Source organism: Cyprinodon tularosa, unplaced genomic scaffold, assembly GCF_016077235.1.
Source record: "Cyprinodon tularosa strain WSP-4 unplaced genomic scaffold, ASM1607723v1 ctg160, whole genome shotgun sequence".
NCBI lineage: Eukaryota > Metazoa > Chordata > Actinopteri > Cyprinodontiformes > Cyprinodontidae > Cyprinodon > Cyprinodon tularosa.
The window spans coordinates 1,553,244-1,565,576 of record NW_024038438.1 but is presented as its reverse complement, the minus strand read 5'-3'; the positions used below and the strand labels follow the sequence as shown (position 1 = coordinate 1,565,576).

At 37.9% G+C, this 12,333-nt stretch overlaps 1 protein-coding gene across 1 annotated transcript; it reads left to right on the top strand.

Annotated features, from left to right (window-relative positions):
• The first annotated feature begins 7,899 nt into the window (after window positions 1-7,899).
• On the top strand, window positions 7,900-10,111 carry LOC119780422 (myoblast determination protein 1 homolog). The gene is made up of 3 exons (XM_038280459.1): window positions 7,900-8,808; window positions 9,376-9,445; window positions 9,606-10,111. Exons 1-3 carry the CDS (start codon window positions 7,915-7,917, stop codon window positions 9,776-9,778), a joined length of 1,137 nt encoding a protein of 378 aa, XP_038136387.1. The 5' UTR covers window positions 7,900-7,914; the 3' UTR covers window positions 9,779-10,111.
• The last annotated feature ends 2,222 nt before the right edge of the window (window positions 10,112-12,333 follow it).

The following is a 12,333-nucleotide window of genomic DNA, read 5'->3' as shown; positions in this document are numbered from 1 at the left end:
GTGTCCAAGCACATTAATAGAGAGGCGAAGGGAAGGAAAAGATGTGGTCGAAAAAAGTGTACAAGCAAGAGAGATAACCGCACCCTGGAGAGGATTGTGAAACAAAACCCATTCAAAAATGTGGGGGAGATTCACAAAGAGTGGACTGCAGCTGGAGTGAGTGCTTCAAGAACCACCACACACAGACGTATGAAAGACATGGGTTTCTGCTGTCGCATTCCTTGTGTCAAGCCACTCTTGAACCACAGACAGCGTCAGAAGCGTCTTGCCTGGGCTAAAGAGAAACAGGACTGGACTGCTGGTGAGTGGTCCAAAGTCATGTTCTCTGATGAAAGTAAATTTTGCATTTCCTTTGGAAATCAAGGTCCCAGAGTCTGGAGGAAAAGAAGAGAGGCACTTCATCCACGTTGCTTGAAGTCCAGTGTAAAGTTTCCACAGTCAGTGATGGTTTGGGGTGCCATGTCATCTGCTGGTGTTGGTCCATTGTGTTTTCTGAGGTCCAGGGTCAACGCAGCCACATACCAGGAAGTTTTAGAGCACTTCATGCTTCCTGCAGCTGACCAACTTTTTGGAGATGCAGATTTCATTTTCCAACAGGACTTGGCACCTGCACACAGTGCCAAAGCTACCAGTACCTGGTTGAAGGACCATGGTATCCCTGTTCTTAATTGGCCAGCAAACTCTCCTGACCTTAACCCCATAGAAAATCTATGGGGTATTGTGAAGAAGAAGATGCAATACACCAGACCCAACAATTCAGAAGAGCTAAAAGCCACTATTAGAGCAACCTGGGCTATCATAACACCTGAGCAGTGCCACAGACTGATCGACTCCATGCCACGCCGCATTGCTGTAGTAATACAGGCCAAAGGAGGCCCAACTAAATACTGAGTGCTGTACATGCTCATACTTTTCATGTTCATACTTTTCAGTTGGCCAACATTTCTATAAATCCTTTGTTTTTATTGGTCTTCAGTAATATTCTAATTTTCTGATATGATGAATTTGAGATTTTCATTTGTTGTCATTTGTAATCATCAAAATTAAACAAAATAAACATCTGAAATATATGAGTTTGTATGTAATGTATGAATATAATATACAAGTTTCACTTTTTAAATGGAATTACTGAAATCAATCTACTTTTTCATGATATTCTAATTTTATGACCAGCACCTGTATACTGTACAATACAGTATAAGTGATATTTGAGATGCTTGGCGAAGGTAACGTTCAGTGCAGACTCAATGTACAATGTCTACCATGGAGGAGAAGGGAAAAATAACAAGGCAACACAGAAATGGGTATGGGTGAAAGACGTCACATTATCTACAGTGTCTAATACCTGAGAGCACACCACACTAATCCTCCTGTCAACAAAGTCTAGTGAATGTCAAAATGGCAACTGCAATTAAGGACTCTTAGGTATTAAGAACTACTCCTAACAGAAATGAAATTGATGTGTGTGTGTATATATGAAGAACTGCATACTACTTGGATGTAAAGTAATTGCCATCGTCGCTTTGTCAAGCTTCTGCCTACCTTTGTGAAGCAGGAAAGACTAATGTGTGAATCCAGTAGAAGTATTTATTGCATACCTGGTATAAGTGACAATAGTTGAATAAACTTTTGGCTTTCAAAATGGTATCGGTGCCCTATTTGTTGGTACTTGACAATACCGATACCACCATTTTAGTGCTGGATTTGGGCCCCGCCCGATAATGGTATAGGTATCGGCGCAACAATAATACATACATATATATATATATATACATACACACACACACACTTAAAGAGGCTCGGGTTATCCTGGGCTATTTCTATAGTTATGCTGCTATAGCCTTATCCATACCTTTTAGCCTTATTCCTAAATGCCAAGCATTTCAGTTAGGTTAGTGCTGTCCAAATTCCTCTTTAATCTCTGCATGTAGGGGTAGTGGAAAGAACAAGGGTTAGGGGTATGAATATGCCCTTACTGGAAAAGGGCTAGACTAAAGATTTACAGAAAACATGGAGGACATGGATTTTAAAGATTGACTCACATTTGGGGTTTTTTTTTGTTTTACTTTTGAGAGCCAAAGAACACCATTGGAGTTGACGTTCTGGGTTCAACTGATTTTCCCAGACAACAGAGGTAAGGTGAGACTGTGTTTTGGAGCTCAGACAGGAGCAGAAGGAAATCAGTGTGAGAGCACCGTCAGAAAGGGGACGAGAACCGGGCAAAGGCAGCCAGCTGTGCCTCCCTCTGGAGCTAAGGAACCACAACCACCACAACAATGGAGAAGTCCGCCAGGGAAACAGTGATCCAGAGCAGGGAGTGCAGGCAGCAGCTTGCCAGTGGTAGGTCAGGAAGATAGTGGAGAAGCACAGCATTAGATCGGAGAAGCCAGCTGTAGCCTCTCCCAACAGCTCTACAGGGTGGAGAGGTTACAGCTCACCTGGGCTAGATACAGGCTAACTATGGAGGATGGAAGGAGTGCAACGGTCGATTGGATAAATTGCCAATTACCACTAAAGGCGGGGAAGAGGGGCTACAACTGGCTGGGAGTGGGATAGGAATAATCATACTAAATAAAAGAAAAAGATACTTAAGCAAGCCCAAATTAATCCCTTTTTTTTACAAGTTCAGGTTCAATAACTTTTTTTTGTAGTTGTTGTGCTGTTTTTTTAAAGCTTTGTATGCTCTCTTATGGTGGCACACAGATATACATATAAAAGTAGAGCCTGCATTGACTGTTGCGGCGCAGAAATTACGGGCTAAGAATATTTAAATATGCTGAACCAGTTGTTTGTTTTCAGCAGAAGAAAAAAAAAAGTCTGTGAAAATTAGTTCAATATTCAGAGAATTTAAGCTGATTAAAATTGATTCTGTGCCCTACTCAACAGATTACACTGACCGGAGCTGTCGATTGGTCCAAGATGGTGAAAGCAATCGATGCGGGGTGTCTCTTATATTATGTCTATGGTGGCACATATCTTATGTAATGCATACCTAAATATGCAACAAATATTCGGTCGTCAGTCAATTTCCATCGACTGAATCAACATCCATGGTGCAATTGACGAGGTTATGTTAGTGACGTCTTCAGCTAAAAATGAAACCTTTATTCAGCATTGGTTTCTCAGTCTTGGATGTTGAACCTGTTTTATATTTCTGCTGAATGTTGGTGTAGGTACCAGATCTGCTCAGGTGGTCAGATCTGCTCGGGCTCTACGCATGCCTGTGACGTTACGCTACATGATTGGCTGAATGTTACCACATGATGTAAAACATTGTGGTTGCCCCGACAACGATAATAACATTACCCAGCATCCGTGTGCCGAGTCGGGAGCTTCTGTAGTGTTAGCGTGACCAATGACGTTTTACCTGATAGATAACAAAATTGAAAAAAAAAGTTTATGGTGAACAAAGTAACTCCAAGACCATATTAGCCATATTAAGCTACACTACTTTTAACTTTGTATCAACAGCAACCGTTAGTTTTCTACGAGTAGAATAACTGTTTGATTTGTCTAAAATCTCTATGAATGTCATTTTTAAGATGTCCTATTTGTCCTCTACCCTCCGATCTTAATAAAGAATAAAAATAAGCTGAGACTTTTATGTCACCTTGTTCAATAGCAGAGCTTAGTATTAGAAAGCAGCATTTCCCTTTAAGGCTGACAATGATTGTTTTCTACTTTCGGCTACTTTAAATCACCAATCAACCAGCAAATATAGGTACTATGGTAAGAGTCTAAAAGAGATTCGATTCTTAAGAAACGGGTGCAATTCAGTTGGCACTGGAGTAACTTTCTGAAGGACAGGTGTGGACATGTCCCCACCAATAATTTCAGCTTTTTCCCCCCCTTTCCACTGATTTACTTTAGCCAACAGTAACTGGGGTTGGGTGCAGCTGTCTGTATTTAGAGCTTTTTCAGGCCATGTTTTTTCCTCGCTCTCCTGCTGCTCTCGTGTCCCACCTCTTGAAATATCATGCAATCTGTCGCTTTGGGACGTAATATTATTTGGGGTCGCTATTCACTGCCTACAGAGTCACTACGTGGAGGAGGAGAGACACAGCAGCACTCAGTGAATATTAACCAGCAGCTACTTTGATATATGTTTCAGTAAAAGTTAGGAGACTGGTTGGTTAAAGAAATTAGAGATGCCACCAAAAAAAAACGTTTGTTACACATACAACCTTTTTCAGCTAAAAATGGCAACAGACTGTACATTTATATAAGTTTAAAAAGCTGGGCTTCTCAGAGGACCATTACTCAGAGTTACAGATTAAAATGAACACATATCTGTTGTTTCAACAAGACTCAGAAATAGCTGTGCCAGCAACCCAGAAGCAGACAGACTCACAGGACACAGACTTAAAATTAAAATATAAAGAAACAAGAATTAAAGCACAGATAACACAAATCAGTGTATTTTGAAATATAAGGTTAAAAACATAGAGTTTGGCTCTCAACGACATATGGGACAAATTTCTTTTAGATTTAATTAGATTTTGCTGCTTGTGAAGGAGGATAATAACGGATGCAGCTCAAAGGGAAGCCATGCATGGATGGATGGATGGAATTGTGTCCTTTCTAGGGATGCATGATATATTGATCAGTATCGGCTGTTATTCGTCATATTTTATACATGAATGTTTTTTAACCCTTTATAAATAATGCACTAAAGGCAGGCATCTGTCTATAACTATAAATATCAGTGTATTGTCGTACTCTTGTGTTCTCAACAATAGGAAAGCATTCAATAAATATGTTTGAGCTCATTTTTGGAAAATATAAACCCTTTTGAAAGCGTTCGGGTTGAGTAGCTGTAGGTCCATCAGCCACTATCCTTAGAGTGTCCCCAGCAACTTTTATCGCAAAGTTACACCCTTGCTGAGTGGAGTTGCCATATGTTGACGTCATAAGAAGGGGCAGGGCCCAGAGCAGATCTGACCACCCGAGCAGATCTGGTACCTACACCAGAGCTCAAAACAGCAAGACGGTACAGAGCAGATTGTAAGTCATGCAGAGCAACAAAATAAAAAATCTGGTTAATTTTAAAATAATAATAGTTATCTGTGGTAACTTGCCATTACTTCAAGAGTCACCATGGTTCTTCAAAAAGCCTCAAAATGCCCCATTTTATTCTACAACTGCTGTAATGTTGTAGACTCCTCATTTATCTTACATACTTACTTACACATACATTAAATTAGCATATTTATCCAGTCTGTTTAATATTTACACCTATTAATAGCTAGATTTACTGTTTTATTCTTTGATACTGGGCTGCTTTGGAACCAGGGAAACTAATTTAGTTGCATTATATGTCAACATGTTGAAATTACAGATTTTGAAACATGATGTTGAAATGCATGTTGTTTTCATTTCTATCAATTCAGTTTTTGACTGTGTTGACATACTTCACTAAAGGAATAACAGGATAGTGAGGCGTCAAACTAAGCTTTCAGGCCAAGCAGCAAGAGGAGCAGTGAGAGGAGAGATAGAGGAAGAGCAGGTACTAGAAAAGGAAGAAACTGAATCTGAACTGATTTAAAAGTCGGATCTTTAATGCGTGATAACTGAAGTATTGTGTAAGATTATAATAGAAATATGTTCGATTAGGCAGCATCATCAACAATATAGTGTAGCAGGGTCTGGGTGTCTATTATAAAAACTCAAGTAAATATAAAGCAACTAATTACAACATGCATAAACAATTTGTGGCACAGTTCTAACCAGTTGTAGACAGAAGCTTGAAAGAAAGATGACATTACTGTAAATCATGGTTTACAGTGTCTGATATGTCTGGTAGGGGTGTAGATGGATAGAGGGGTAATTAACAGCCAAGCCTTTTTAAAAGTCAATACTAAGTTGTTGCTCCTGAAGACACTGAAAATGGCCAGATTTAAATAATGGAAATATAATCATCTCTGGTGGCACATGCCAACAAACCCGACTAGAAGTTCTGACTCTTGACCTCAGTATTTTTTGGGCCCTAGGTACAATCCTTATCACAGCACAAAATGAGCAAAGAACAATTTCCAGATTCTAATTAAACCTACAGTACAATGGGAGAGGACTGGTTTAATTCATGTGTATTTTAAGCAAATTTGAATATTCTCTAGGATTCGTTTTTTTTTTTTTTTTTTTTTTTTACCATTCAAAGGCTACCTGATAACGTCATATTTAATTTTCTGAGTATGTCTTGAAAGACAAATCTATGGAAGTGTTTGTTTACTTTAAATGACAAATAAAGGTCTAAATTTACCAGTCAACGACATTTAGAACATTTTATGGAAGAAAATAACAGATCAACTTATAAATGAATTATCATGGCTTAGTAAATGTCTCTTTTACAAGAGATTTTTAATCATACTAGGAGATGTTTATATTCTTTTTTTTTTTCTTTTAAGAAGGAAAACCATTTGCTGCTGAAGTAGAATAAGACACCTTTACAGTAGGACTAGTGCATTTCACACCTGCACTGTCAAAGAGTGATCAGTTCCAGCCCATAGAGGCCACCTCTGCAGCCTCGTTGGTTGCAGCGCCCTCCAGCTGCTGTTCGTGTGTGGTGCAGCAAAATGATCTGAGTGTTGTTGGAAAAGAAAATGTAGATCCGGATTTTCATCTGTTGGGGTTTAAATGACATACAGTAGGTAACAGCTGAGGTTACCCTTCAGAGATGAGACCCGAGGGAGAAAGAGGTCACAGAGAAAACAAGGGGAAAACACAAGCAAGAATCAGTCAAAAGAATATGTTATGACATAAAAAAAATCCTATGCAATATTCCCACTCGTGATGGACGTTTTTTGAATTTCAACACCAGTGTTGTTGAGTTGGGATGGATGAAATGTAACGTTCATATCTTAAACCTGGACAACAAATAATTAGTTAGCTTGTAAGTAATATTGCAAACTCATGGATATGTAAAAGCCTTATCAGAATAAAACATACACAAAAAAATATCACAGTTGTGGTATATACCATCTTCTTTTTATCCATGTGTTTAATTAAAAGTTTAATTTTAAAGGTCAACAGGCCTAAGGCTTAACATTGCTTTGGTTTTACATTATATTCTAATCATCAGCTTAAATAATGACATATATTTGTTGCTTTTAAAGCATATTCTTTTTGAATAAATGTCAATGTTATTATAAATCCTTCTGTACTATCAACAAAAAAACAACAAAAAATGAATCATACCATTGGACAATTTTGTCTAGTTTGTTTAGTTTAATTTCTAGTTGTAATCAATAGCTCAATGCCTTACAAGCAATACTTGTCATTCTGATCAGAGGCGTAGCCAGAACATTTAAATAAGGGTGTCCAGGCAATAACAAATGAACACTGAGAGGTGGCCAAAAGCGGATAAGTGCCAAAACCTTGCGGTCAATCTCTACTGTTCCAAAAAGAACATTAACGAGAAAAAATTTTATATTTTCTAAATAAAGACAAACTATACTTTCCCACAGCCTTTGCAAACAAATGCAGGAATATATTCAAATATCTGTGCTTTCTCCATAAAAGGTATAGTGGATAAAACTCTTTCAGGTTTGAGTTTTGGGTGAACATCTTTTCCATTGTCATTACTTACCTACTTTTATTAACAATTATTCTGCATAAAATTGATATTTACAAGCACTAATATCTACATAAATTGATCATTTAATAAGCTTTTATTAAAATATTTATTTATCTATGATTTCACTGAAGACTTGCAGAGACACATCATTTTGTCTTTACCTCATAAAACCTAAAATCTAGTTCTGAAAAGAGCATGAATTCTGTACTTATCATCTTTAATGTTAGTATATTGATGTGCATAATTAACCGCAGTGTTTTTTTTTTTTTTTATGTTTTGCCACCATCTGTATTAGAGGGAAATAAAAGGTAGGGGTGGCCAATGATTGGCTAAGGGTGGCCATGGTCACCCCTGGCCCCCTTCTGGCTCCGCCCCTGGTTCTGATGCCCTCTTTTACCTATCTGGCCTTTGCTTATTACCGTGAAGCTGTAAACCCCTCCTGCTGGCAGCAGATTGGTCAGCTCCGGTGGACCCCCAGTACCCTCACCCTGCCAGCTGTTGCTGAGCCATGTATAAGATCCAGGGGCCCCAGGCTCACTGCTGCTGAAAGAACAGAAATCAAGCATCACTTCTCTGCTGTTGCCCAAATACTTCAATTGGAAGCTGGTTGTTTGCTTCTGCACTCTGTTCTGTATTCTTCGGACCCACTTATGGAGTTGTCGGATATTTCCTTCCCCAGCCCCGCTGTGGATGATTTCTATGATGACCCCTGCTTTAACACCAGTGACATGCGCTTCTTCGAGGACCTGGACCCGCGGCTGGTGCATGTGGTCCCGCTGAAACCTGAGGACTCCTCCTCTTCCTTATCATCCTCCTCCTCCTCCTCCTCACCTTACTCCCACCTGCATCATCACCTTCAGCGCGCAGAGGCGGAGGATGAGGAGCACGTCCGGGCCCCTAGCGGGCACCATCAGGCGGGCCGCTGCCTGCTGTGGGCCTGCAAAGCTTGCAAAAGGAAGACCACCAATGCAGACAGAAGAAAGGCCGCGACCATGCGTGAGCGGAGGCGGCTCAGCAAAGTTAACGACGCCTTCGAGACTCTGAAGCGCTGCACGACGGGCAACCCCAACCAGAGACTGCCCAAAGTGGAGATCCTACGAAATGCCATCAGCTACATCGAGTCTCTGCAGGCGCTGCTTCGAGGCGGACAGGAGGAGAGCTTCTACCCGCTGCTGGAGACATACAGCGGGGACTCAGACGCGTCCAGTCCGCGCTCCAACTGCTCCGATGGAATGGTAAAAAAAAAAAAAAAGATCTTTAGTGTTTACCTGCTTAGTTGTCTCATTGGAAAAAAATATAAAATAAAGGTAAAGACTGTAATTAATTTTGAACATGAACTCGTGGGATGTTTAACTTATCAGGGCAGCACCTTAAAATAAATTTATATTTTTACGCGTTTTCCTTCACGGTTTTGCGCACAAAATAAACTGCTTTGGCTGTTTCTAATTCTTAATTCGACTTTTTATGAAGCAGGCTGCGCAAAAAAAAAATCCCAACTAAAATTAACCTGCGCCCTAAAATCCGAATTATATAATATATATCCAAACTATGTAATAATAATAATAATAATAATAATAATAATAATAATAATAATAATATGTAGCCTATATAACTTTTTGTTGGTGCGGTTTTTTCATCGATGTATAAATAAAAAAATATTGTTTGGTTTGACACGCGTCAATTTACGCGTCATTTTATCTGCAGTCAGAATATAAAACCTGGTTTTAAGGCTTTCGGAGTCACATATGGTGGAAATGCTCTGATGTTTCATTTTTATTTTTGTTTGTTTGTTTTTGTTTCAGACAGATTATGACGGTCCAAACAGGACAAGAAGCTTTGGCAGCGGTTCAATATTCTCTGAGAAACCAATCGGTGAGAAGAATCTCCAGTTTAACAGAGTTTCTGAAAGAGGAAAACGTTGGATTGCTCTTTTCTAAAAATGAAATAATTCATAGTAGCCTAAGAGCCATGAAAATGTGGAAAGAATCATATGTATAAATAAATGCATGTTTGTTGTTCTGGCTGTTTGCAGCTGATCCAAAGAGGGAGCGCAGCTCCATGGTTTCCAGCCTGGACTGCCTGTCCAGCATTGTGGAGCGGATCTCCACGGTCAGCAGCAGCGAGGCAGGAAAGGCACCTGCGCTCATCCAAATCCCCTCCCCGACCACCAACCAGGACCCAGACCCCATCTATGAAGTCCTATAGAGACTCTGACTCAATGTCAGCTGGGAAGTCAGTGTGCTGCTTTGATTGTAGAGCTCACAGAAAACCACTGTAACTAAAAAAAACTATTATTTAATTTTTTTCTATTTAGAAGAGTCTTCACCAGCTGTTTGTGGCTACAAGCCTTGTTTTTACTTCATGTCAAAGCTCATTTCTGCCCAGAAGAAAGTCAGTTACCTAAGCCTGTAAGATTATTTTTCAAATCAGCTTTTTTCGTAATTTAAAATTAATTTAAAATTGATAAGTGTATTTTATATTTTATTTTAGTCTTAATTAAAAGATAAATCTCAAATTTTTCATGTCAAAATTGTCTAAAAAGCTAAATTAATAGAACAAGGTAAAATGTTATTATAACTTGTTTTTACTTTTATTTTTGTGATATTTTACTGGTATTTATACATATAAAAGTACTATTATGTACATTTTTCTTTCTAAAACTGGGACCTTGGCAGAAAATTGTCAAAAATTGGGCAAAAAAAATCCTAAACTGAAAATGGTTTATTTTCCAGCCGCAAAAGAATTTCAAAGACTATATTATTTCACTGCAATCAAAGTCTGTTTTACTAATATCCTTTCTTTTCAGCCGCACTTTTTTTTTTTTTTTTAGGTTAATGCATTTGATGAACTGAAGCTATAAACCATCCATTAACATTCCTTCATTTTTCCATATAAATCCTAAATAGATAGGAACACAGGAACAAACATTAAACTACAACTCATGTTCCTAAAGTGAAATCTGATGAAACAAAGTTAACACAGACAAGTTAACAAAATGTACTTATATTTATTTTTTACATTTCTACCACTGGGCTTCATCTTGCACCCATTTTGCATCCTGTCAAAATCCAGGTTCACAAGTCTTTTAGCTACTGCAGCACATTGTATATATACTTTTTTCGTTTCCTTATGTATTTTGTAAATAAGAGCCCATTTGTTGAATGGGAAGTTTTTCCATTGTATTTAACGTTTGTATTTTTTATTGTTTGTCTTGAAGAGATTGCCACCTTTATATTTATACAGCTGAAAATTGTTTGAAAGCCTAAAGACAAAATAAAATGATTTTACTGGAATATTTATAAAGAAGAGATTGATTGTAATTGTAACATTTGTTATTTATGACTTTACACCAGTGACTTAAGATGATTAATTCTTGTTTTTATTTGAATAAGAGATTTGCGGATAATTATCCCCAATGAACTGGTGTTGAAAATTTCTGCTTTAAAGACTGAGAAAGTCCTTGAAGTAAACTTTTCGCTTTGATCGTTTTTATCTTAGACTGTAATAAAGTGTTACATGGACAACTAATGTACTACAAAACAGCCCTTAACAAACTGCAATCTCTTTAAAAGAAAGGAAAAAACAACAGTTATTACAAATTGAAACATTTTTGTTTGAAAAGAGACTGCATGAACTCTTCCTATTTTTACTGATCCATTCTCAACAGTTAATTTTAGCCTTCAGTTTAAGCAATAGGAAATCTGACATTTTCACCTGTTTCACATTCGGTAGGTTAAATCTGTCAACGTTAAAACATCAGTTGATGTCTTGGAAACCCTTTAATAATACCAGGGATTCATCTAAAAACAGTCCATGTGAGTGCCTAGCTGAAATGATTGTTACCTCTTAAAAAAGTTATTATATTTCCTTTTAGCAGGGTAAAGTTAGAAATGCGATTCTTCTGTATTCCGAATATTTATTTTATTGTTGTACATTCTCTAAATCAGTGATCAATGTATTACTTTCATGTCCTTTGAAGAATGATTTTGCTAAATTAAGAATACAATTATCTGTTTGAAACAATGTCAGTGTTTTATCTTAATAGCAAAATAACAGATGAATTAAAAACTAGTCTGCTCAACAAAACTTGACATTTTAAAGGTATAGTGGAGGATTTTCATGAATTCTTGAAAAGACCAGTCCTGTCCCTCTCCACTTTTAAAAAGAAATGCTCATGCAGAATTCTGTGCCTGCTCCCAGGAGGGAACGCCTATTAAACACAAGCAAGAGCGTGTATGAGCCTATTTTTCCTCGTGCAAGCTCTGTTTAAAGGTTACTGTTTGCAACGCTCATACAAGCTTTCCTTCCAAAAGAAGATTTGCAATTTTTCCACTATGTCAGATTCACCACAGGTAAGTGAAAATGGAGACGAGCACATAGGACTGCCTAACGTAAATATATCACCAGAATGATTGACAATTAGGAGGACCACTTATTTTGATGATCCACCCAGAAAAACAGCATCCTCTTTTTTTATATCAATTCATTGATTAATTAATTTGTTGTTTTCTGGTTTGGAGGAATTTAGGATCATGACATGTACTGTAAATTAGTGGTTAGGACCAACCAAAACATCTCTGAGCTTCTAAACAGCTGTAGGCCATCTATTAATAAACATTGCACATTTTGCAGATAAATGCATCCAGACTTTAATGATTTGAGGTTTACATCAAATTTCAAGCATCTTACAATATTTTTCATTTAAAGCTGCAGTCTGTAACATTGAGAAGAGAGCAGACTTCGACTGAAAATTTGAAGAA